Source organism: Poecile atricapillus, chromosome 13 (genome assembly GCF_030490865.1).
Source record: "Poecile atricapillus isolate bPoeAtr1 chromosome 13, bPoeAtr1.hap1, whole genome shotgun sequence".
In the NCBI taxonomy this organism is placed as follows: domain Eukaryota; kingdom Metazoa; phylum Chordata; class Aves; order Passeriformes; family Paridae; genus Poecile; species Poecile atricapillus.
Window position 1 is genome coordinate 13,775,274 of NC_081261.1, and position 27,139 is coordinate 13,802,412.

The window sequence follows — 27,139 nt, forward strand, 5'->3', positions numbered from 1 at the left end:
TACACATATTATAATGTGCTGCTGTAAACAGGAAAATTCTTCCTAATGCTAGCTAAGGTGTTTTGTGAGAATTATATGTGAAATTTTAATTTGTGAAAATTATATGAGAGAAAATTCCTTTTAAACTTTGCATTTAAAGGAAAATATTTTTTAAAAACGTTGTCATGAACTCTACGTATTACAATTATTTTTTTGAGGGCTGAAGTGCATAGCTTTTAGTCAAAGACTCAACATTTTTTAAATGTCTGGTTGTGAAGCCCTTATAAATTTATCATAACTGATATTATATTTCCTATTTAATAAAGAAAATAAGCAAATCATCATTATTCAACTGTTGATACTTCTAATAATTTCAGTTTGCATTTTGTTGGTTATCTTGTTCTTTGAGCTACCCAAGTAGCCACTTGACATCAGGGCCAAGAATTTGTGAGCCAAAATAGAAGAGTCTCAGCGTGTACTGAGTTATTACAGATAACTTCTGTTTCCTGCCCTGCCTGCTCCTCTCCTCAGTGGCTGTAAGTGGTGTTAATTTAGTGTGACCCCTTGGTCTTTTGGAGACCCCAGAGTTCCCAGGGATGTCCATAAATCTTGGAGCCTGCTCAGGCCCTTCTGTTTTTTCCAGCTGTGTAAAGCATTAATTTATAGAGAAAAGATTCCTGACCAAGTGTGCCATGCATTTTTCCTATAGTGAGGGTACTCTACATTAATTTCTGCTGGTTTTCTCTGTCTCCTACTCCAGAATGTGGGCAGGCCTGATTTTCCTCCTCATTTCAGTTCTGTATATTGAGTCTAATCAGTGGAGGTGCAGCCAAGTTTTTTATTACGTTGGTTTAGGAGCAGGTTGTCTTGTAGGACTCGGCTGCTAGAATGTCTGGGGTCTACTATAGCAGAAAGCCATGGATTTTGGCTGATTTTATACCTCCACACTTTTGTTTTGTCCTTTTCACCTTTCCCACTGTGCTCTGCAAGTCTTTCCCCCACACAAGCTTTCCCCCTTTGCATCCTTCAGCCCTGCCCCAAGGAACATTTCTGATTGAGGGCAGCCGGGTCTCGGGGCCAGGAAAGGGGGATCCCTTTGGAGCTCCATCACCTTCTGCCCCCTCAGACCCCTCAGGGTCAGACTGGGCAGGAGGAAGGGCTGGTACCCGGTGGGGAAAAGGGAGCAGGAGCTCGGGGATGTGAGCCCTTGGGGGTCTGACATTCCCTGCAGCCACTGCAAGAGACTTTGAGCTGCACTCCCTGCACCTTCTTTCACTGACTGCTCTCCAGATGAGTCCTTTGCTTCTGTCCTTATTCACCTTGTTCAACTCCAGTTACGAAAATGCTGCCTGACTCGTGGGTATAAGATGCTGTAGCCATTCTAATTTCTTTCTCAGTAATTATACTGCTTTTGCTTGTTTAGCTATTCAATTCCTCAAGCCATGGCTTTGTTTTATAATTTTTTTTAATAGTTTCTTCTCTTTCAGTGAGGAAGGCAAGAATCACATTTATATGAACCAGATACTTTGTTATGCTAACACATATTTTGTACTTAACAAGTACAGATTTAAGTGATTATTTATATAAAACGTGTGAGAATAAATTCTTTCTCTGCTTGTCTCTTGAGACTGAAATTCACGATTCTGAACTTTTCTACATCTAGCAGCTAATGATTTAATTTGTACTGGTGGCAGTTTAAATCCTGTCACTGCTCAAATGGCATTGACTGCTGCTACAAAAGTACACAACCATCACATTATCCCAGATTGTTGTTTTTAAAAAAACTAAAGATCCAAATACTTAATTTCTCAATTAGATATTAATCTTGTAAATTGAACTGTTTAAATGTAAAAGAAGAGTAAATAAATTATTCTTCTACAATATCCTTCAATGTATCTCAAAAGTCAAATTTGTTCTGCATTGCTAATGTTGTATTTCTGGGTTTCAGAGGATTTGGGACCTTTTAAGCTGTCTTAAATTTTCTCTGCTCCTTTTTGACACATTTTGGAAAGGCATAATGAACTTCTGTTGAAGGCAGAAGAATATGAGTGTTCAGCAGTGTCAAGCATGATGCCAGAAAGAGTGCAAAATCTTTTAAGTGATCATAACAAAAGTTGATGTAGAAGTCCCCCAAAGTTTTCTGAATTTTTTTTTTAACACAAATTTCACATAGGAGCTGATTTTCTTCTAGCACATGTATTCCAGGGATTGTTCTGGCACTGTCACAGAGACCCCAGAAACTGAAGCCCACCTTAGAGCATGGAATGAAGTTATTGCTGGTTTTAAAATATTTGCAGAAGAGGAGATTTTGGGGGAAATCCTTATTCTGTGAGAAAGCAGCGCCTGCAGTCCTCCCCACGCTGCTGAATCCCAGCACTCAGTTCAACCTCTGCATGTGGGGTGATCGTGGGCAGAGACAGCAGCAGCTGGAGGTACCACAATGTCATAAAGGCTTTCAGCTGCTCATCTGAACCTGCTTCTTGTCTGCAGGCAGAAATAAAAGTTAAAGCATCAATATTCCTCTGTAAGATGTCAATGTATAAAATTTTGATCACATGGAAAGTTTGCAATGTCGATTTGATTCTGTTGTTCTGCTCGGTCGGGACAGAGCAGACACAGAGAGGGGAGAGTCACCCTGGGTGTGCCTGTTCTCCTTGGGGTGTCCAGAGCATGGAGCATCTTCCTGGAGAGGGGCAAGCCTGGCAGTGCCAGGGGACAGTGACACAGTGCCAGGGGACAGTGACACAGTGCCAGAGGATGGGGACAGTGACACAGTGCCCAGGGCAGGGGACAGTGACACAGTGCCAGGGGACAGTGACACAGTGCCTGAGGATGGGGACAGTGACACAGTGCCAGGGGACAGTGACACAGTGCCGAGGGCAGGGGACAGTGACACAGTGCCCGGGGCAGGGGACAGTGGCACAGTGCCTGGGGACAGTGACACAGTGCCAGGGAACAGTGACACAGTGCCAGAGGATGGGGACAGTGACACAGTGCCCAGGGCAGGGGACAGTGACACAGTGCCAGGGGACAGTGACACAGTGCCTGAGGCAGGGGACAGTGACACAGTGCCAGGGGACAGTGACACAGTGCCTGAGGCTGGGGACAGTGACACAGTGCCAGGGGACAGTGACACAGTGCCAGGGGACAGTGACACAGTGCCTGAGGATGGGGACAGTGACACAGTGCCAGGGGACAGTGACACAGTGCCCAGAGCAGGGGACAGTGACACAGTGCCCTCAGCAAGGGCTGTGACTCCAGCCTCCTGTCCCCCGGGCACTGAGGTCCCTTCCCATGGATCAGCCCCGTCCATCAGAGGTTCCTTCTCCTTGGGTCACCTTGCTGACAGTGACAAGGCAGTGTCTCACCCGTGCTGCAGCCTGGTTTCAATTGCTGTCCAGAAGCAACAAGAATGAGCAGGTTAATGAAGGAAAGCATCCTTTTAGTTACTTTTAGGCTGGGGAAAAGCTGTGGATGGGCTTGTTCCAGGAAAACACGGCCAACCTCTTTGTGTAGATACTTCAGTGTGAACACTGCTCTGTGAGAGGTTGTTGAGGCTGATGGAACAAACTCAGCTTTGACTTAGGTGAGAGGCAAACTCTGGCTGAATGTTACCAACCTAAATATCAGAATAGTTCTGCAGTCACAGCTGCCAGCTTCTCCTCAGCAATGTGCCATTAAACATAATAATAATGAAATCTCTTTTCTGCCTGCTGCCTTTGAGCTGGCTGCTGTCCTGGTCTGTGGTGGTGGCAGAAGTTAAATATGTATGGCTAAGTTTTAATAATACTGGGTAAGGAATGAGCTGGATACTATAAACATTTTCTGTGCTAATAATTTCTGTAGATAGGAAGGCCATAGCTATTGATGTAGTTGTTAATTACTTTTGTGGTTTTTAAACCCATATCAGGGGTATAGTTACTTTAACAAATCTTAATGAAGTCTTTCAGTGGCAATATTGAATTTTAAAAGTAGTAGTTACTGGTTGCAGCATGACTTCGTTAGTATACAGGAAAATCATTCCTTGGTGATTAACATCTATTCACATTTTGGAATGCATTATGGGCTCTAAATTATCATAGAAATTAATGCAATCTTCTTAAAAGGGTTTAAAATATGGTAATAGATACAGCATACCAGCACCTGCAGCTCAAGGTTCCAAAGTTATTTAAGTTGGATATAATTATATTTATTTTGCAAGCATCTAAATGAGGGGAGAATAAGACACAGAGTTTAATAAAAATTGAAAATATAGACACTCAATTAGAGGTCAAGACTTTAAAAAAATCTCTTTTATTTAACCAAAATATTGCTACTCCTGATGCATATGAAACACTTAGTCCATTTTAAAGTTTGAAACCTATGGCAGAATTGTGACATTCCTTGTACTAACTTCAAACTAGTGAATTCAGTCAACTGGGTTTCTTGTGATTTTCACCATTAAATCAAGGAGGAAAATCTATTACACAAGTTTAATTTTTCAAGGCTGCTGCTTCTCACCTGTGCAGCGTGCTCATATTTTTTTTAAGGGTCATTTGCAGATTAATTTTCCAGCAGTCTAAAAGAACTGGATATATGAAAAGAAAATAATAGAGTAGCTGCTTGATACTCAGCTTCTGGTTTCTCCTGTTGGAGTAGCAGGGAGCAAACAGTGGTACCTGAAAATGAGCAGGTACAATTAACCTGGGGCTGATGTCCTGTAGAGATGTGGTAGATGGATGCATGAGTAACTTGATCTAAACTTGACTTCAACTCCCATTCTGCAGTTAAATTAACAGAGCTAGCCAAGAATAGTAGTGGTTTCTGTTTTTATTTGCAAAAGACTATGATTATTTCCTTGGTGGTAAAGAAGAGAAAAAAAAAAAGTATATGTGTGTGTGTGTGTGTGTGTGTGTTTCTGTTAAATATTTGTGGTATAATAAGTAAATATCTCCTTATTTCTGTATCTTACTCTCCAGATATTTCATTGAGTGAATCCCTGCCTATCTTTAAGATAACAAGAAGACATGCTGACATTTGATGGCAGTGTTCATTGTGCATAAAGTGGAGCATGTACAGCACATTAAGTGCAGAGCTGGAATGCCAAGAGAGATTTACAGATAACAGAAATAAGCAGAAAATGCTTCTTATTACCAGTAGAGAAAAGCTGTATTTTAAATGACAGCCAGATGCTTGTTTACTGTGATTATAATGTAATGGTAATATCCTGTTCTGTGGGCATGGCAGCCACTGAGGGCATGGGGAATTCAGGGACACTTCAACCCTGGCCTTTTTTCTTTTTATTTTACTTTTTCTGAAGTGAAATTATGAACTCCTGTTTGCAGTGCCAACATAAAAATGGTAGCTGTTTAATGACAGGTTTTGGCTTTTGGTGGAGGGAGTGTTGGGATATGTGTGTTTTGCTAAATGTAGTACAGAAAAGGAAAATCTTTGCAGTATCATTAGATTATCATTCATAAGTACTTCTGTTTCAATTTTCTCAACATTTCCTTCAGCACTAGAGGCTTTTAAGCATCTGTTGATATTGTATGATGATCTTAATGAGATAGAAAAACAAGTGTTTTCTGCATAGGAATGAGTTCAGAATATTTTTGTCCCATTTGGAATGAAGTTTGAATTACAATATAGTCCTTATGTAGATATCTTTGTCCAGCTGTAACACTTGAGATTGACTTTAGCTGTAAGTTTGAGACTAAAAGTGAAAGAAGTGAAAGAGAAAAGGGAATAAAAAAGAAGGGATTAAAAAATACCAACACACCACATCCTACAACAAAAGAAAAATCAAGGCAGGTCAATAAAGAGTGTAATTATTAATTTATTCAGAAATTGAAGTCACTTTTTTTTTAAGTGAAATGGCTAAAACCAATAACTAACAGTTCATTAGGACAATTTTACTAGTATTTGTATCTCTTTTAATTGGTTTTAACCTTTCCCTTTGTGTGGAGCTATTAAAAAATTAAGGGAGAGAATATTTAGAGAGACAGATTTATGTTAGCTCATGGTTTGCACTGTTTTAATGAGGCCAAAGCAATAAAGACTCTCAACAGATCCTGAGGTCGGGATGATGAATGTCTCTCTTCCACTGATGAATCATGGTGTCGTGCTTCAGTCTTTGAGTTGCTGTTTAAATGTGAAAACATGAATTTCTACAGTTAGGAACTATTATCACATGATTTACTCTTTCTCAGAAATATGTGTGCAAATGTATTTGTGTAAAAATCAAAGAATTTGTTCTTCTTGGCAGGAGGAAGTGGCTGGATTAGAGAAAATGTTTTTAAGGTGTCATTGATTTGGAAATAAATAAATGAAACATATGCACATGTGTGTTCAAATACATTTACTCAGGTAGTTCAGGCATGTCTCCAGGAAACTGATCATTAATCATATCCAGTAAAGTTACAATGAGAACTTAGCAATTTGCAGCTGTGCTATTTCCCTAATGCAAGGTTAAACATGTGGTGGATCAGTAAGTGCTAGTTTTAGTGAAGTGTGGATAGTAATTATCACCAATTGATCTTTCCTTAATGGCTTCATTTTTTATTTGTTTTACTTGATTTGGTAGAAATCTATTGTGAATCAAGCTAATAATTGAAAGATGATGCTTGGGATTTACCATTTCATGGTCCTCAAGATTTCTTATTTTAGGCCTTAGTTTTTCCATTTTGGTCCATTTTATTGTCTTGAAAAACATGTGAAATAGCAATCTGAAAGTGAGCAAGCAGTGATACCTCTGCTTCACATCCATGTCTGCATTAAAGTTTCTATAGTGAGCAGCAGGATCTAAATATAGAATTGGTAAAGACATGTATGATTGCTGAGTGTATTCCTAAGGGAAACTGAAGTTGCTTAAGAAAGAAATATCACTCCTTTTCCATTTAGGAGCACTGAGAGAAACAAATCCCATGTAGTTACCTCCCCTTCACTCACAGCTCACATATCATTCACAAGGGAAACAGCACCATCAAAATAAAATAAGTATTACTTTCTGTGACACACAGCTACATGGTTGGTCTGAAAGTTTTATTAACAACTCACATTTATATATTTTTATGATACTTTTAAAATAGTGAATTATGAACGATTGAAAATACCCTCCAGCTTAATTGAGAACCATTATGTCTAGTAATTGCTAGTGATTTCAGAAACAGCCGTTGTTCTCTGGCCTATTAACATAATTTGAATTTTTTATTGCACTTCATAATTATCTGTTGGAGTTAAAAAACAGACCCATTTACTGAAGTGTTTAAGAACAAAAGCCCCAAATGGGCTGGATTGTGATGTATTATTTCTATTAACCAACCTTGCTGGAACCGTTTTGTACATCAGTTTTTGATGGGGTCATGACTTCTGATAGAAGAGGAGGGCGGATTCTCTAGTTTTCATTTCACTAAGTGTAGGTAAAACAGCATCTTTTAAAATTGTCTTTGACTCTTTCTTACACATCTACTCCATTTAGTCCTCCATCCCATTTTTATATGATTTCCCTGAAGCTGAGAGAAGCATAATTTCAGCCTTACACACTTAACAAATTTCATCTGTTTGCCACAGCAAGTTAGCAAGGACAAAAGAAACTTGGCCTCTTCTTAGTTCATAAGAGTTTTAGATCAAGACTTTTTTTCAGGTGTGAGATCTGTAGTGAAAACAAGCTCCTTATCTATCACCCTTCTATGTCCTGCAATAAAATAAATCATTGCTGTGTTATTACTGGTGTTCCCAACACATGATAACATACAGCATGCTCTCATTTGTGATTATAAAAACCTGCACTGACAGGAAGATCCAGTTGTTCCTATTTCTGTCAGCGTTCTTTGTAGAAATCTTTTTAAGCAGGTTTTTCTTTCTTGAGCGTTTAGACCTCAAGCCTTCAGGTAATCTTCTCAATTAGTCCCTGGGGCTCTAAAGAGACAGGAAAGTGAAGTTCTCTTAGCAGCTAAAATTGCAGGTTCTTGTTAAAATCAAGGTTTTAAGCAATCTGGTATTGGGGGGGGCAAAAAGAGGGTAGGAACAGATGAAAGTCCTGGACCTTTGTCTAATGGCAAGGATAGTGAGATATGTGATCACCTTTTCAGAGAGAATGGTAACTAACTCTGAAACCCTCTGGCAGTGAACACTGGTTCTCTGTATTGAGCCTCTCTGTCTTACTAACTTCATCTACATTCCCTAAAATCCATCAGACCTCGTGTTCAGCCTTTGTAGGGCCCCAGTGGAAAGTCCGGGAAGATTTGGAGGATAGAGGACAAGAGGATGGGCAGAGAGGGGACAGGCTGTGAATTACTCTGGCCTGAGCCAGCTGCTTATTTAGAGCATTCAGTTAATAAATAACTCCACTCATCACATTTTGCTTCCTTCTGTGGCAGAAACATCTCATATTGCCTTTTATATTCAAAGTCAGAAAGCACATGCCAGAAAATTGGTACAACTTGTTGGGGAAAAATCCTACTGATGAAAAGACAGGCTTTGCTGTGAGCCAAGAGAAACACTTTCTGTGTGTAGGGGGTTGTTTGTTGTGTTTGAGTTTATTTTGGAGGAAATGCTTTTCCAATAACTTGACCAAGCCCAGCTGTAAACCTGAATTCCAGACATGAGCTTTTTATCTGAGTAGCATCCATGTAGCTGAGAGAACTGTAAAAATCTCATGCATGCCTTGACCTGTGACAAAATTTAGATTTAAAGACATCCAGAGCTTAGGTATGTTTTAGATAGGTGCAGTGGAATTAAAGGGAAATTTCGTGATATGTAAGTGATCTCCTATCATTGAAAATTTTAAAATAAATGTCATGTAATTGTGGTTCTTCGTGCTTTAGTGTAGGAGGCATCTTTTGGAAGAGAGCAGGAAAATCACCCTCAATTAAAACTGGGAATCTGGAATTGTTGTATTACTTTTATGATAGTTTTTACTCTGGGCTCCTGGCTGTTGTTACTGAAGCAGATTTTACATCATATTAGTATAAATCAGGCTAACTTGTTTTGCTTTGCAGAACTTACTTTTTAATACCTCCAACTTGCTGGCTTGTTGGGTTTGGGGTTTTTTTTGTTCCTTTGCTTTGGTATTTTTTGTTTGCCTGCTTTAGACATTAAATATCAATGTCAAGTAAATCATATAACTACCTTCTCATGAATAATGAGAATTTTTTTTCTGGAAATAACTCAAAGACCGGCTCTTGGTAGTGTTAGGACCCCATATATCCCCATGTGCATTCACATATATTTGTGTGTGTATGTCTATATTTGTATGTGTTTATATAATACCCATATAGGTGTGTACCCCTAACTCTAATATATTAACTGAATTTGGGGATTTTTGTTTGTTTGGTTTTCACCTGTTACTTGCAGCAGAGTAAAGGAAGATCCTTAAATTGTGCCCTGCCTGGGAAGAGTTACCTGCAAGAGCCCCTTGGGGAGGATAAACAGCAGAGATTTTTTTCTTCCTAAGAGCCTAGTACTCTAAACTGTGTAACATTTATTATTTTATAATTAATATGGAGATCTGGAGCATTCTTTACTCAAAAGACAGTGAAATGCATCCCATTTGAGTTGTAGCATTAGTTATGGTGGCATAATGTTGTGCTGCTCAGGATGGTTGTGGTGATTGTATATACCTTGTAATATACCTGTTTTATTTTTCACTCATTCTCTGACTCTGTTTCAGGTATTTTATCTATTTCCTTCTGTGGCCTATAGATCAAGAAGATATTAGGTCTCATACAAAAGTACAAGCAAATGACCAGGGATCTTCTTTACAAGGTGTTAATTATAGGCAATTTTGGGAGATGTTGCAAATTTTTAAGTTGTTGACCAGAGAAGAAACTGAAGATTTTTTTTCTCTTTCAATGGCCATTCATTTTATAACATAAAGAAGTGATGTATTTACTCTCTTACATGCATATATATATATAATAGCTATAAAATAATATGTATTCTTTGCATGCTAACATATGTATATGTGATTGAGCTTGTTGGGTTTTGAATGTCTGGCATTTTCCTATCTTTTAGAATTAAAGGCAGGAGTGGATGATGCCAGTAATAACAGAAACACAGTCACTTTCTCTTTATTTTTAAAGGAATATGTGCTGTGTTACCCATAAGGGATCACTACTTTGGGGACCTTAGGGCTTGGTCTGACGTGCATTTTGGTGCTCTTGTACATTGTTGGATTTATCATATGGGATATAATAAATAATGGTGTTAAACTTAATAAATCAATAATAATAAATTAAAGCACCTAAATGTAGTTGTAGCACCTAGTGGGTGTTTAATGGCTGCTCTAACTCAGAGGACAGTGTTTCTGTGTGCCACTGGTGTGAATTGTTGTGGGGTTAATTCTGCAGTCCATGGTGAACCTAAAAACTGAAACAGCATTGAGCACAGTGCAAAGGTTTTGTGGGTTTTGTCTGTTGAACCAAGTTACTGTGCAGAAGCAAATTCAAAGCTGTAAAAATGTCAGGTGTTGCCTACTGTGAGTGCATATTGTTTCAGTTGTATAGCTGTAAAATTATATAGTGCAAAGGATGTTCTTCCTGCCCTATTTCTCTGCCTCACTGCTTACAGGTGATGCCAAGGTGGTGCCAAAATTAGATTTGATGTGACCTGGGATTGTTCTGCAATTGTTTCATCTCAGTGTGAGAGGGAAGATGTTGATGTGTTTAACATGGGACCAAGTTCTAAGTTGGGAGAATTTCTTCATATTTTTATTTGTAACTTGCAGCTATAAACACAGTAGTTGAGCTCCCTCTTACCTTCAAATACCAGCATAAATGACTATGTGAAATATTTATCCAGACTTAAGAAATTCAGACAAGCTAGAAGTTGTTTTTCTGATGTGGAGACTTGACTTCAAGCAAGGGTGAAAAAGAAAGAATCCCAGATTATTTAACTATTTTTTAATGCTCTCTGTTTCCATTGATAGCCTGAATTTTTGACAGCAAAGGCATATACAGTTCTATGCAGTTCATCTTCCTTGACTGATTTCTCCATAAGCCTTCGGCTGAGTTTAGTTATGACTTATAGCTTGAGCATGGCATTTGGGAAAAACAGAAAAAGTAGTATAAATGTAAATGTGAAGAGCTACAGCTCATTCTGTTTTTGAAATTGTTGGTGTGAAAAGAACTCAACAGTGTTTTATTTAAACAAGGTCTGCTTCAACCTTGATTGACTTGCAGTAAATTGCCTGGTACGAGAGGCAAAAGGAAGTGGATAGAAAAATGGCAATCAACACCAAATGTTTCACATATTGATTGACAAGCACCAGAGATGTGCTAGAATAAGATAAATTGGCTAACAGAGCCCATCTTGACAGCTCCTGAGATGGGAAAATTGTTCCTGTTAATTTGCTGCTGGGACCTTGTCATTTATGGGGATATATATTTGAGTGCCTTCTAATGGTGTAAACAAACTTTGGATTCCTAAGTAGCATATTTCAGCTTCAGTTGCTTTAATTTCTCTCAGTCCATGTATTTCTGGGCTGTAGTTTTAAAGTGTTTTAAGATTGAAAAGATGAGAGAAACTGTCATTACTTTAAAGATACAGCTTGTGCTGAAACACAGAATGGTACATTCAAGCTATTCTGTAGCCTGTTTGATTTTCAGTGGGGTTTTTGCTTTACCAAAAAGCATGGAACAGAGCCCATTTGTTGCAGGGGAAGGACATGTATCTTTATTCCTTCATTCTGGCAACTTTATCTGTAACTATAATGAAAAGATTTCTTACCTTTTTAGCACATCTAGTTTTGTGCTTCCAAATGCCTTTTAATCAGGTTACAGGTTATTTTAGTACTGCAGAATCAAGATCCATTTTTCATGTAGTGGCCTTTCATGTCTGCAATTTCTTTTCATTAAAAGGAAATTTTAATTTCCTGTATTGGTCTCACAGAGTGCCATTAATTATGGCAATACACAGCAGTGGTAAAATAATTAATGGTCTGACCACTGTTGTGTTGCAGTCTGCCACTCAGGTTTTATTTTGGCTAAATCTTTTCACATAATGAGAAATTTGACATAAACCCTCTCACTTAAGAATAACTATTTTTCAGTTTTCATGTAAGCAAAGTGAGAAGATTCCAGTGTTCAACTAAGGTGTGGCCTACAAACTGTAGTTTATCTTCTGCTTCTTTGAGTCTACTTCCCAAAGTCTGATCTAGAAATCACCTTTACAAAGAAGAAAATATTTCAAACCTTATTCAATACTAAGTGAGAGCAAAATTTTATCTGTTTATTTGTAAGTGATTTGGGAGGTTGTCCATAATCCTGTGCTAGGATACTTTGTGTATTCCTTACCATCTTCAGGGTGGAGCTAGCTCTACCAGAAGACTTTTTTGTACAGAGATTTTAAAGGGTTAGTTAGGCCTAGCTCACATTATGTGATGGTATTTCACTTCCCTTAGATTTTAAACTGCAGTTGGGGTCCAGGCTGTATTCCTAGACCTGAGCACAGAGGATTATCCTGCACTGAATGAAGAGAGCAGCCTGCTATTCCAGTCAGGAATACACTGCAGCTGCAGGAGCTTCTCCCTGTTCAGGAGCTTTTCAGGACTTCAGAAAACTGCAGAAACCCTGGCTGTGCTGAGGGCAAAAATTGAGTTTGCATTGACTGACGTGGGGGTTTCACTGTGCATTGCTGTTAAATGCTGGGATGGTTGTTCAGTCTGGAAGGAGGATGTGGTAACTTCTGTAGGGACACACAAATTCAGTGTAAAATATCACAACAGTCTTAAACACCTGCAGCACCTGTTAAATGTTTAGGGGAAAAAAAGGATAACTACTTGAAGTGCAGTAAAACACTAAGATATGTTTTTGTGCTTTGGAAAATCCCACCAGTGACAGAGAGGACTGAAAAGTCAAACTTTTGCTTTCCTTGTGCACCCAAAACTCCCCCTAAGTAAATATCAGTGTGTAAGAAATGCAAAGCTGGATGTTGAGAGAAGAAACCAGATGAATCAAGGAAAATGTAAATCTCAAGATTATGTCATTTAAGTATCAAGAATAATGGAAGAATAATTCCCATCGTCCTGATGCTGTTCTGACTGTGCCTCCCTATCTGCCAGCACCAAAATACAAACACCTCTAGAGTGTGTCACAGCAGTGGGATAGCACTAATTCAGAAGTGTGTTCACCACACATTTAGAAAGCAAATAGCAACACCATATCTTAACTGTAGGTGGAACTAAGAAAAGTAGACTTTAATAGCCTGAAGCAGAATTAGCCAGAATATAGCACTGGCACATGATAGAGCAGATTTTAAGCATATTATTTAAATTATTTGGCCATTTACATAATGTGGGTCATGTGAAGCCTTGTTTTCGTTTCTCATTTTTCCTCCAGAAAATGGAGATGCTTTTTTTAGCAGGCTGCAAAGAGTTAACACAAATCCCATAATCACTATCCAACTCCCACCAGTTAGTACTAACTATGTACCACTCTCAGAGTTTGTTAAATAATTACAGGTTGGAGTTTTCTCATGTTTGTTCAAGACAGTGTTATTTATCCCGTCTATTAGTGACTCCAGGCACTTGAATTGCTAAGTGTTGCAATGTTCCTGGAAATAAATTTCTCTAATAGACATAAAGCCAGCATTCAGGGGGATGTGCAGTGGAGATGGTGTGAGTGGTTGTTTAACAGTGCTTAGAATTTCACTAAAATAAGGTGCAGGTAAACAGAAGCTGTTTGGATAGTGGAAACAGGTTTGTAGCCCAGCTTAGTCTGAATTCCTGGTGTCCCCAAATAAAGATCAAATCAAATACTTCTAGATTGATCTGAGAGGGAAGATTTCACAGGGTGCCTGCTAATTACCTACCCAGGGGCTAATTACAACCCCTTTGTTAGTGGAATTCCCTGACATGAATGTTTAGCTGATAAAATTGATAAACAGGGAATTTTCTTTCTTCCCAATTTTTAAAAGCTGCACATATTGTTAAGTTACCAAAAAGTTCATTCACATATGGTTGTGGATCTTCCAATAAGTTTCTTCTAAATATGTTCCTAATCTTAGAATGTTATTTTTGTCCCACAAGGAGCAGGCAGTTGATAAGTTGTTACAATTTAATGTTAGTTATAGTTAGTTCAGTAGAACTTTTTTTTTAGGGAAGTTAAATTAATTCTGCTTGGTGTGAGTTTTGCTCCCATGGATTTGTCTCTGTTTTTCCTGTCTGAATCAGAGGTAGGGTAATATTAGAGGAGACATTTTGACTTTATGAGTGATGGGAAAAAATCATTGAAACAAATTACTGTTTTCCAGCTATGAAGGTATCAAACATATGCCAAGTAATCAGCTTGCAAGTGTAATAGGTTCATGAAGGAAAAGGGTTTTCTAATCTTATTCACTGATGTTTTTCCCGAGACAGCAACAGCTTTTGTAAAATGAGGCTTGTAACTTCTCATTACAGAATCTAATCTGCCCAGAAGACATTGAACAGCTGCAGAACCCTAACATCTTCTAGCTGTAAATTGCTTTTATTATTTATCTTTGTTTAACTAAAAAAGAAAGGGACATCAGATGATTTAACAAGACAAGAATTAAGTGACATTAGCTTTTGACAGTAGCAAATTATTCCTTTACATACTGAATTGGTTTAGATAATTCTGAAGTCATGACTGTCTCCTTATTTTTAATATCCAAATTTCATAAAACTGATACATTTTGTAGATGGATTGCTTAGAAAAATTAATTTAACTTTAACACTGGAAGTCAGAAGTGATTGATTTCCAAGTTAGTCTCATTCTCCTGCAGAGTTTTTGCAATGATAATATCTTGCATTGGTACAGCGATTTCCATATTCAAAGATTACACATGCGCAGTAGTGCAGAAAATATTAATCATGTACAGAGGTCAAATGGTTTAAGGAAGATAACAAAGCTTAAACAAGCTTCTAGAATGGATCTGTAATAAAAAAACAGAGATCAGGACTTGCTGGTGGTTCTTCATCCTTCCCTTTTTTATTACCTACAGTTCTCAGACTGCATTCCTGGTTGTGCAGTAGACGGTTTTACTTCAAAGGAGAGCGAGAAGAAATATATTAAATATGAATATATTTTAATGGTTTGTTGTTTTGTTTTTTGTAAAATATATAACTTAAATTTTTTTCATAACAAGTGTTGAGAAAACTAAGCAAGATGCAGGAAGTTACTAATTTTGTTAAATGGGGAAAACACAAACCTGTGGTGCTGAATTGCCTTTACTGATTTGCTGTATAAATCACAAGTGATGACATAATGTGTCTAAATCTTTCTTTTGCCATTCTCTTTTAATTGTCTCAGAGCCATTCTCTCTTTCCCTGGTATGATGTGATGGTATCAGCTGAATCCTTACTATCTGCTAAGATGCACAAAAATACCTAAACGCATCAGAAAACAGGTTTGGGCTTTTAGAAAGATCTTGTTTCCTCTGAGTTCTGTGAAATAGACTCTGTGAAAATCTTTTTCTTAGCTTGGCTGGTTTTGTGCCTGTTTGCTTTCGGAGATTGGAGCTTCAGGAGGGCTGGAAGTACCTTTCTTCAGTGATAACTCTCTGTCATCCAAATCCTGATTTATATCTTCATCTTTTGCTCTTTTGAATTCTGTTTGCCTTAGAGATGAAGTGCAGCAGTTTGGGCAAGAGGAAACAACTTGGTGCTGAAGAAAATGATCACGGATAGATTCCTTTCCCTCTTTTTCTCACATACTTCATTTGTGGCTTTGGTTTTGTGTCTCTGCCTTGAAGCGTGGTCTGAGTCGGGGTTCAGTGAGTGCTCTGCACATCTGGCTGAGCATTGCAGCTGTTCTGGCTGCTGTTCTGGCTGCTGTCCTGCCTGCTGTCCTGCCTGCTGTCCTGTCTGCTGTCCTGCCTGCTGTCCTGTCTGCTGTCCTGCCTGCTGTCCTGCCTGCTGTCCTGCCTGCTGTCCTGCCTGCTGTCCTGCCTCTCCCAGAGCTGGCAGAGCAGGATGCTCGGCCCCAGGGGAAGAACTTTCTCCCCTTAGCACAGCTTTGCCTGCTGGGGCTCCAGTGAGTGGAGTCACAAATGCCAGTTTAGCTACAAAAACCACACGTGCTGCTCCCCACCCGTGCCAGTTAACTGTAGTAATTCACTGAGTACGAAATATTTATGTTCCTTGTGCCAGTTAGGATAACATGTATTTAATTTATTAAATATAACTCTGCTTGAGAGTGCCCAGGCCAGTGGTGAGCAGTGCCATGCATACATATTAGGAGGAGATTTTTTTTCTTTTGCAGAAGGCAATTTTTCTGAGGAGGAAAGGGAGAGTCTGCTGAATGTGCTGTACCTCAGGAAAGTTTCACCTTCATCATCTGCCTGCTTAATTTATAGTGCTTTGCACTGCAAAACGTGCATCTTACTTATCTAATTGTTTCCTGACACATTTAGCAGCTTTTCTCACTCTTTAAAGTGAATTTAGCAATGCTGACAATGTAGGTGCTTCAGTTTAGGCTGACTTGAAAACGCAGTGTGGATGTGTTAAGTGGAGGAGGGCTGTGAGCTGTTCCAGGGTCCTGCCTGTGGTCCTTGTTCTGATTCTGTCCAGCTTTCCTGATGGGAGGGAGCAAAGATCTCATCCTTCTCTTTTATCCCCTTTAGTTAATATCACCCCAATTCCATTGCTAGACAGCCTTCTGTGTATAATTTTGGTATAAATGAGCAATGCAGTAAGTGCAGTCAATGATCCTGTCCATCATGTAAGTCACTAACATAATTTTATGGGATCACGTTGCACAGGATCCTATACTTTGTATTGGTGCAACATGAACATCAGCAGCTTCAATCAGTAAATGTCAAAATCTTAATTGCCAATTAAGTGTTTTACACCGTGTTTCTGATGCCATCAGTTATGGAGAAACAACTCTTCTGCTTTCACTCTTTGCTTCCTTAGCTTCCTGCATTAATAATTGAATGCTGCTACATCTTCCAAAGAGCTGTTTTTTAAAACAGTTATCTTAAAGTTTCCCTCTTTTCTGCAATCTAACCTGCCAAGGATTGCACAGGGAGACATTGGCTTGTGTGTCTTTTCTATCTGAGCTCTGGTCCTTATGACCAGAGTTGTAGAACAAAGGGACTTTATTAACAGCAATATATATTTGACTAATTTAGCTATTACAGGTCATTTATGTTTATTGGCTGCTTGAGTGGCAGATATCCTTAGAGAAGAATAGAACAGTTACATCATAACCCCTCGACTGTGAGGATTAACAGCTATTTAAAGTTTTGAAAGCTGGTCTTGCTTATAAAAGCCTGTACATATGGGAAGATTTTCTGTCATAAATGGAAGTTATCAATGAATATATGCTGCTTAGGTATATGATATTCATGATGAAAATGCACAGGGTTGAACAGTCTACACAGATGTTTGCTACACATGTCTTATCTTAGAAGAGAGATTCTGCTAATGGAAAAAGCTTGAGAATTCCATTACAGCTACAATAAGCTTTGAGATCAGTATTTACCACCCCTGGGACTCAGATACTTTCTAATGACAGGACTTACTGAAATGAGCAGCTTAAGAGTGTGAGATGGCAGCACACAGGTTGTGATCTTCCCTCCTGTCCAAATTAATGGCAAAATTACTATTTAAGGAGTCTGGATTCATCTTTAGACCTGTTAAAATAATGTATGTTTTTGGATATTGTGCATGTCTATCTAGAGTTGTGCAGGTAAATATACTTCAGTATACAAAAAAAGTATCTGAATATATGCACACACATTTTGGAATGCATACATCCATGATTACTGCTCAAAACTGTTTTCCAGGGGGATTTTTTGGTTTCCTCTTTCCTGTCATGCACCGTGGTGTAATATAGAGGCCAGGGTTTTACACACACATGGGCTTTATTTATCCACAAAACTCTATAGGTCTTTTAAAGGAGGAGGAAGAACAGAGAGTATGAAAAGTGTATCTCAAATATCCTTCAGTAACTGAATGAGCAGCTTGCATCTCTTCTTTGATTGTGTCTCCTGTTTATATATATTCATGCTGGGACTGATTGCAGGCAGTCTTTTTTCCTTTGTATTTTTTTTTTTTGTCCTTCTGGGGATGGTGTGGTCTTTCAGGCTAATAGCAACTGCAGTATCTTTTTTCCTGATGTGTTATTGTGATTGAGATGAACAGGACTCTTCTTCCCTGTCTGGGCTTGAGACATTACCAGCTGTGAGCATGGCCTGATTTCTGAATGTAGGTTCTACAGCAGATTTTAAGCCTTAAGGATTTAAAGTGTAGCAGTAATTGAGGAATGGTTTCATAAAAATTCCTGGGCTGGTGAAGAAACACGAGACTGATTTAAAAGGAAAATGGAAAATGAAAGTGATAAGAGGGTAAAGAAGGCCCTTGCAGACTGAGGTGCTGTGTAGTGTGGAAGCCCAAATCTGAATGAAGAGTTACCACATTTCTTCCTTCCCTCTAAAAAGGAAGATAAGATAAATGACAAGAGAAAGGGGTGGGAGGAGAGGAAATTTGTATTTTCTTCTTGGCTGCTTGCTTTTTTGAAAAATGCCTTACAAATGCTGTATTCAGTATCTGTACAAGTCTTTGTCATGCATGAGTATGTGCAGTATGAACATGCATATGAACAGATATTGGGAAAAGAACTGATACAATTCCCTTCTGAAAATGTAATATATCAGCTTTAAGCCTGGTTCCCTTTCTAGCATTTGTATCTGGTTTATGTTTCTTTGACTATGTTACACAATTACATTATTGCTGTCACTGTAAATATCCATTACATAGGATTCTGTCAATGCTTACCTAGATAAATACTTATTCAGAAAAACTTAAATATATTACTATATGAAGACAAATTTTAGGAACTTCTGTTGTGATTTAACTTTTGAAAACAGCAGTGTAATAGAATATGATGTTATCATATGTCACAGTATTTTTACAGACTAGGGTATTGCAAATCCCATTGAGAAGCAATGAAAATTTAGAATATTTTAAAGAGCTGGCAAGTTTCAAAATATGTCTGTTGAGATATCTGTAGACACATGAATGGGTCTGACAAGGAGCTCAGGTTTATAGAACCTGCAAAGCTTAGTCTGTTCTTTTAAATGTTACATTGAACTTATTTGACCAAGATATTCATGTAAGTATGAATCAAACCCCTTTTTTCCTTACTTAAGAGTGTATAGTAACAAATAAATGCTCTTTATAGCCTGACTGCATTCCCACTCTTTGGGACTTTCACAAGCCCACCTGACTGTGGTACTGCAGATAGTTACCCCTTAGATTAATTTCTTAGGGCAAAAAAAGCTTAATGGTGTATTTCTGCTCCTGTTCAGTAATTTTTTTATTCATTTTCTACCAAATTTTACAAAAGGCTGTGTGTCTTGAGAGAACCTGTGTGTTTCTCAGGGGATGGGAATGGAGAGAGAGATGTTTTTAAAGAATCCATCAATGAGGGTAAGGCTGTAGTGGGAGTTTGATGTTTAGTAGATACAAAAAAATCAACTTGATAGCCCAAGAATGTCCCAACCAAAAGAAAAGTTTGGATTAAATTTGGTTGTTTATTAGGCTGTCTAACCAGAGGATGGATTGGCAGTAGGTTCAGTGGCTCATAGATGTCTCTGTTTTGCCATTAGCACGTGATTGTGGGCAGATCTTCCTCAGGAGCCAACTTCTCACCAGAATGATGCAACATTTTAACATTTTAACAGCTTCATACCTATTGTTTCCTCTCAATTACAAACACAGCTGTAGTAATTAGACATTTTGCCTTTTCTTCAGGGATTTGGGCTGTATTATTTCATGATGGTAACAATGTCATTAGCATTCCCGACAAAAGAGTTCTTAAGATTTGAGGAGTTTTTTCATTTCTCAATTTATTCTGTGAAAATGTACCTAAATTGCCCTGAAATACCATATGTAGTTTCCACAAAAGTATAAAAATCTTTTCCTTCCTCTCATACTCTCACACATCCAACAGTTTTATGGTATAGTAACATATTTCCATATGATACATGCAGTCAATGCAGATTTAGAATTTATAAAGCTGCTTCTTTCAACTTCACAGCGTTGAAGCAGAGCCAGAATATGTGAAAATTAAATGCACACAGTGGGCACGAGTGTCACGTTCCTGTCAGAGGTGTGTCAAACCTCAGCCTCTCTGCTTCTTTCCAACACATTGCAAAGAAATAATTAGAAGCTGGTCTTGCTCAATCACTTCCCTGGAATGTTTAGGATATTCATGGTAGTATTTCATAAGAATAGCATAATCATGAATAATAACAGTAATTATTCCTATCATCAATATTAGAATTATTTCCTCACAAATGGAAGTCCACAATGAAAATACTCAATGCATATTGAATTTTCTGTAGCATAAAAGATTGCAGATGGGAGTTACTATGGAGTGGCTTAAATCCATTTCTGTCATATAATAACTTGGTCATTCAGTCTTATCAATTTATCTAGTGCTAAAAATGTAATAACAAATAATCATAAACATCACTTGCCTTATGATATTTATTTTATTTTAGAAGTTTTTGAAGGGATGAAAGTACTTCATGCTATTTGCTGGTACCAGGCAGTGCAAAGTTGATGATTTTTGGTATCTATGTGTGCCTTTGGTTGATTGCTGCATTCCAAATATAATTTATATGTGGGAGCTGGAACTTTTCTTTTTGCTGCTTTTTTTCCCCCTCATTTGGAATTTCATGTGTGATTCTGTATTTTTACCTAATGGTACAAACAATAGGGTAATTCATATAAAGTGTGGGGTCCTTGATTTAATGAAATGAAGGTATAACGAGTGAGAAAAATCAGTGTGTATTTTCTCTGGTACTGTTTCTTTAAGAATAATGGGAATAAAGATACACCATTTTTATGTAGTTTTACTGTGTTTTAACATTTGTAGCAGATCTCTGCCTTACAGACTTTGGCAGTATCACAAAGGTCATATTTTCTTACATTTAAATTATTCATGAAGAGTTTCTTCAATGCACTAGATAAACTTGCAATGCCAAAAAAAAAAAAAAAAAAAGCAAACAAAAAAAAGAAAAAAAGAAAGAAAAAAAAAATTTAAAAAAAACTGTCTTCATCTTTGTGCATTTGATGGAATGGATTAATGTAAAGGAGTCCACAAAAGAATAAGATACATAAATATGAACATTTTTGTTGTTGACTTGATCACTGCTTTAGGTGACCAAGACCATATTGTTGCTGTGGGCTGAGATATTTCATTCCCATTAAGGATTGGGCTTCAGGGTTGGAATTAACCTGGCTGAGCAGGAAATTCTGCTCCTACAGCTCTGGTGAAGAAAGCAATGGGAGAGGAAGGACAGCAGAGCTGAGAGCTGCCAGCCCAGATTCCAGCTTTAGCCCATCTCTAAAGTGCAATAATTGCCTTTCAGTCCTGCTGTCCCCTCACATCTCTCACGGGGATCTGGGAAGATCCACAGCATTACAGGAAGAACCTTGGCTTGAAGAAAGCCCTTGTATGGTTGTTTCATGCTTCTGAGAGATTTCTGTGCTGAAGCAATTTTCCTGGTTAAAAAATTTTGAAAAAACCAATCAGCCCTGTACTATTATTTTAAGATATTTACAGATGTGATGCAATTTCAGGAACTGTGATAGAAAGGGACAGGTTGGTACCAGTGGGGAGATTGAGGGGCTGTTCATGGCAGTAATTGAGTGTAACCATGGACAGTTACAGTGCAATTACTTGGCTGGGGGGTTTCTCATTACATTCATGGCTGATCTTTGATCCCTCTGTCCTCTTTCCCAGGTCGTCCCATTCCACCTACATCCTCGTCTAGCCTTCTCCCATCTGCTCAGCTGCCCAGTTCTCATAATCCTCCACCAGTTAGCTGCCAGATGCCATTGCTAGACAGCAACACGTCCCATCAAATCATGGACACCAACCCTGATGAGGAGTTCTCTCCTAATTCATATCTGCTGAGAGCGTGTTCAGGGCCACAGCAGGCTTCCAGCAGTGGTAAGAAAATTGCAAACATATGGAGTTTGTTTGTGACATGTTTGTGCCCGTTTTATGCATTCTTTTTTAATGTGCAAATGTGTTCTTGCATCAGCAGAAAATTGAGAGCATCTATGGAAATGGGGCAATGAAAATCTTACTGGTTTATTTAATGGAAAATTCCTGGAAGCACAATTCATCATATATGGTGTTCCTTCATTTTACTATAGAGAGATTTTTAGTTTGAAGTATGGTAGAAGCTGTGTAAAAAATATTATCGAATTCTTGTCATCAGAGGGATTTATTTTTCAAAGTAAGTTTCCTGCTCCTTGTTGCATCTGGTAGGAGAGAAATATACACACAATGGTTCTTTGTTCTGCATGGGCTAATCTAATATATCATTTGGTGATAAGGTTTTGTATCTTAAAATGCATGTGGCTTCTGCCAGTCTGTGTCTGTTCTTGTTTCTGAATCTGTCTGATTCTATACTTACAATGTCACATTTAACTAAGATCTGCTATTTTTCAGCAAATTAATTCTTGTCTTTCAGGCCACTGTTTTAAAACATTTGCAGCTCTATCAGTCACGGAATCTGTAGTGCCTAGGGTTTTCTTTCTTCTTTTTTTCCTCTTTTCATTTTTTTTATTTTAATTTTTATTAGTAGGTGCTCACTTTTCATTTTGACAGCCAAAAACTGAGGAGTGAAGATGCAATCCCTTTTTAGAAATACCAAAAAATCAAAAGAAGCTATTCTAGCACCTTTTTTTTTAACATAGATATGTTGTATGTTATTTAACTGAACACAATAGGTTTTCTATGCAGTTTCTGGTCTGTGGTGTGAGGAGGCAGCTCTGAGCAGCACTGGAGGTTGTGAGGTTGGGACTGTGGGGTGCACACAGCACACCTGAACACCCCCCTTTAACAGGGTGAGCAGGGAGCTGAATTTGAGACAGAACATTCCAAGTGGATATTAGGGATAAATTTTCCCCTAGGCTTTGTTTAGAAGAGGTGTCCCTGGGAGCCTGTCCAGTCTCTGTCCTTGGAGCTTTTCAAGAACACGTTGGCTGAAAGCCTGAGCTACTTGCTCTGACCTCAGAGCTGCCTTTGCTTGGCAGGGAACTGGACTGGGCACCTCCTGGAGCTCCTTCCAGCCTGAATTATCCTTTAACCCTGTTCAGGAATGTTAAAATTGCACAAAGAAATAATAATTCAGAAATTGAGTCTGCTTCCTTGCTCCTCGAGTGTATTGTTATGGAAAATACAATTTTTTTTTGATTTTGCGCTTTTGAGGGGGTTTTAAGAGATTCAGAGTGATCTGGGAGCTGCAGGCATCAAAATCTGTAATGGGCAACTCTGCAGAGGCCGTGGAAGTAGGGAGGGGTCAGGAAGGGATTTATCTTTGAGTCACTGTAGTTTCATGCCTTAGAAACACTCGAGGCCTTTGCAGGGCTCAGCCATTTCTGAATCAGGGTGATCCAGCTGATTGAAGAGTCTTCGTGTTTTCAAAAGGTCTCAGCAAAATTTGTCAGAAAATGCTTTCGAGGAAGCATTTCACCTAACATGGGGTAAGAGGGAAGGTTCCTGCATGGTGAGCAGTTATTTGAAAGAGCAGGAGTTGGAGCTCCCCAATGAATTTTCACAGGACATTAAAATACTCAGAGAGGATGGTGGGGTAGGAAAATAGGTGATGGCAGGGTGCTAAGAACGACATCAGCTGTTATAAAATCACAAAAGCACCTGTGAGTCCAAGTAAGGGGGGAACAAAATGACAGGGGACCTTAGGGCAGAGAAATGTAAAGAGATATTTATGGAAAAAGCTGCTCTGGTTGCTGGGTTGGTGATGGATCCTTACCTGTGCAGGGAGGAATGCTTGCCTCGTCTCAGAGCTCAGGAACAGGGAAAGTTCACAGCTGAAGAAAGGAATAAAGAGTGAGAGAACTCGTCTAAAGGGAGTGGTGGATCAAGCAGTTGATGAGATTTTAAAGGGGAGTGGGAAAAGTAAATGGGAGAGGAATGAAATAAGGAGAAGAAAATCAAGGTCAGGGAATGTGAGCTAAAAGGAGACCTGGTGGATTCTTGAGTACCTGGTAATTACAGCCACTGCTGGGACTGAGGGAACCAGCATGGCTTTTCTTAGAAAGCCAAATGAAGGAAGTGGCAGTAAAACATCAGAAAATTTGATGGAAGAGCTCTTTATGTTTCATTTTAAATCATAATCACTGTTTCTTTGTATCCTTAAAAGCTTTGTGTTTGATAATTGTTACTGTGGGCTGACCCAAGGAACCTTTTCAGCATCCTCTGATTGGCTTTGCTTTGTTCATGCTACATTTTAACACTTTTTTCCCCATATATCCCATTTGCTTCTTTAATAAACAGTCATATAATATATAATGACTTTTAATTTTCAGGGCATAAGATACAGAAGTCCTTTTTCTATATTTTTTACCATACACACATGCATAATTGCTTGATCACTGCAGAGTGTTCTCTAGCATGAGTTCTTCTGGACTTGATGCATCCTCTGGAAATTAATGAGCATTTCCTAGTGGTGTCACTTTTTAGTTATTACAATGTTTCTTTATAGAATTTATAAGAAAATACAACATATTATGACTTATACATTAAATTGGAGAAGTTATTAGTTTTTGTGGATTATCATTATCCTTGAAAGATTTTCAGAGTGGCTTTTGCCATTTACATGACAAGGAGAGGTTAATCATGCTCTGGTTGTGGTTTTGGTTTTGGTTTTTTGTTTTTGTTTTTTAAGTTCCTTTGGAAACTTAGCAGCATAGATCCAGACATTTGAGAGACAGTAATTAAATGTAAATATTTTGCTTAAATTTGGGCTTGGGTTAAAAAGGAAGATTTGTAGATGCTTATATGTAAGGCTTAGATCCAAGATAATCTTCAATCTTTCAGAAATTTTTGCAAGCATTTTCTAGCTTCTTTAAATTTTCCAATCCTAGTCTTCAAAGTACATGCTGAATATTAAATATTTGCCAGTGTCTTCTACTAATTAAGCTATGGAAGTTTCCTCTTGTTTGTCTGATTGGATACTTCTCTTGCTTCAAGCTCTGTAATTACAGGGTGGCTCCTCAACAGGTTTAAGATTAACCTTTTTGGATATGAGGAGCCACTCATCCATGTGTGCTGCCCTGTGCCCTTCACAAGAGCCACGCTTAATATATATGGAAAAAATCATTTGCCTGAAAAAATTACCTAATCAAATATTCTATCAAATGAGCAACCTATTGTTGATATTATGAAGGCCTTTAATCTACAATAAATCTTTGTTAGAACTCATCAGAACTCCCAGTTTGAGAGAAATGTGATTATAGCACTCTTAAAATGACATTACATCATCGGGGTGATTGGTTTATCATTTGGAGAAGCGACATCAATCATAACTAGCATAACCACACAGTAAATGAATTCAACCTTTCTACTGCAGAACAATGACACAATAATTGCTCAAAATCAGACTTGAAATGAAATCAGAAAATGCACTTTCTTTAAATATGATGTTAACCTAATGGAGTATATTATTAAAAATCATGTTTGAGGTAGTTCTATGTAATTAAAAATATGTGAAAATGTATTCCTTTTTTCTCTCATTAGAACCTGTTTCAGTTGCAGAATCATTTTCTATGCAACAAGATATTATGCTGGTTTTAATTGAACTCCCATCACTTACATTCCTCTGCTTGTATTTCTTAATATAATATGCAGCACAATTATATGTGATGAAGGACAAGAGGTTTTTGAAATCTGGTGCACCTGCTGATAGTATTTTGAAAAACACAAACATTGTAGAAGGAAATGAGACCTTTTACCTGTGAAAAGTTAGTGGATTTTTTTTTCCTTTTAAAAGAAGGTCAGTTCCTGCCATACCATTTCCTGAGATGGTTTCTTACAGTAGGAATAGGTTTATTTCTTCTTCTTGTATGTGTTTTATCTGTTTTTTTCTGCTAATATAAGGTGACTCAGCTTGTTGAAATGCCATTTTAATGGCTTCAGTCAAAATACAATATAACAAACAGGCTGGTTTTCAACCTAATGTGAAAAAAAGAAAAGGGTTTTTGTTCTATGCACCTTTGCCTTTACTGGAGTGGATTTATTGCTATTAAACCAAATTTTGAACTCACAACAATTTGTTTGTTCAATTTGTCAGTCTGAGTAAAAGACACAGGATAGACCTACTCACACATCAGGTTTTCACATAATGGATCCATAATTGGACACATTCATCAGCTTCAGCCACTCTAGCTGTGAGAAAGCAGAAGCACAACGATCTCTGGAGTATTTTGATTTGGGGGAAAATTCCAGGCTGTGCTTTAGATACTGTCATGATTCCCAAGAACTTGCTGAAGGGGGATTGTACCCATTTTTTCGGTGTTAAGGTGCCTTTTTGGCTCAGAAGCAATGGCACAAACCATTTGCTCAGTGTAACAATATCTGCCCACAGAGTGGTTTGGATGCTGCTTAGAGGACAGGGTTTGCTTTGATTTTTTTCACAAGCAGTTTTTGGCAGCAAGGAGAGAAGAAAAGAGAAACATGTTGGCTTGAAGGAAACAATTGTTGTTCTTTAATGTTGTCTGTTAGTTAGAGTTGAAATAAAGAATAAGACTGCTTGTAAGCCTATTGTGTGGAAATACCATGTAAAATATCAATATTCATTATATTCAGTATAAATATCTAGATGGATCTCCTGTGTTCCACAGATATTACCTGTCTATAGAACTTCATTATTATTAATGTGTAATTGCCACCACCTCCATACAGTTTAATCTAGTTTGAAAAAATCTTTTCTGAAAGAAGCCAGAATTTTCATTAATGCACTGTTGCTGAAGGACTTATTTTAGATCCTCTGCTGGGAGTGCTTGGCAGTGTTTGTTTTATAGCCCTCTTACAATCTGGCATCAAATAAAGAAGTATTTCCAGTTTCTACTCTGTAATGCAAACCAAAATGCAGAAGTATTGTCATCTTTAAGAAATAGTTACATCCCATCAGGTGATTAAGCATCACCCCCTACTGAATGGAGACCTCAATTTTCTGTGCCTGTCAACCTACAGGACAGAAAATACATTGGCAGCCACAAAAATCGAGAATCCGTAGCTTCTTTTTTTATTATTATTATTTTTTTTAATCCTCATGAATGATTGTCTTGGGTTTACTTAAGAGTCTAAATAAAGGAGTTTGGCTGGCTCAGTAGGTGATGAGGAAAGAGCAGCAAGAAGGGAGGAAAGGAGCTGGAATCTTCCTCCCTGTGTCAGTG

At 38.1% G+C, this 27,139-nt stretch overlaps 1 protein-coding gene across 1 annotated transcript in view; it reads left to right on the top strand.

The window, feature by feature from the left end:
* The window catches only part of TENM2 (teneurin transmembrane protein 2), a 334,711-nt gene that overhangs the window by 92,012 nt on the left and 215,560 nt on the right, over positions 1-27,139 (top strand). Inside the window, exon 3 of the mRNA XM_058848837.1 lies at positions 21,675-21,884. Within this exon, the coding sequence (XP_058704820.1) occupies positions 21,764-21,884 (121 nt within the window). The 5' untranslated portion in view covers positions 21,675-21,763. The remainder of the gene's footprint in view (positions 1-21,674; positions 21,885-27,139) is intronic.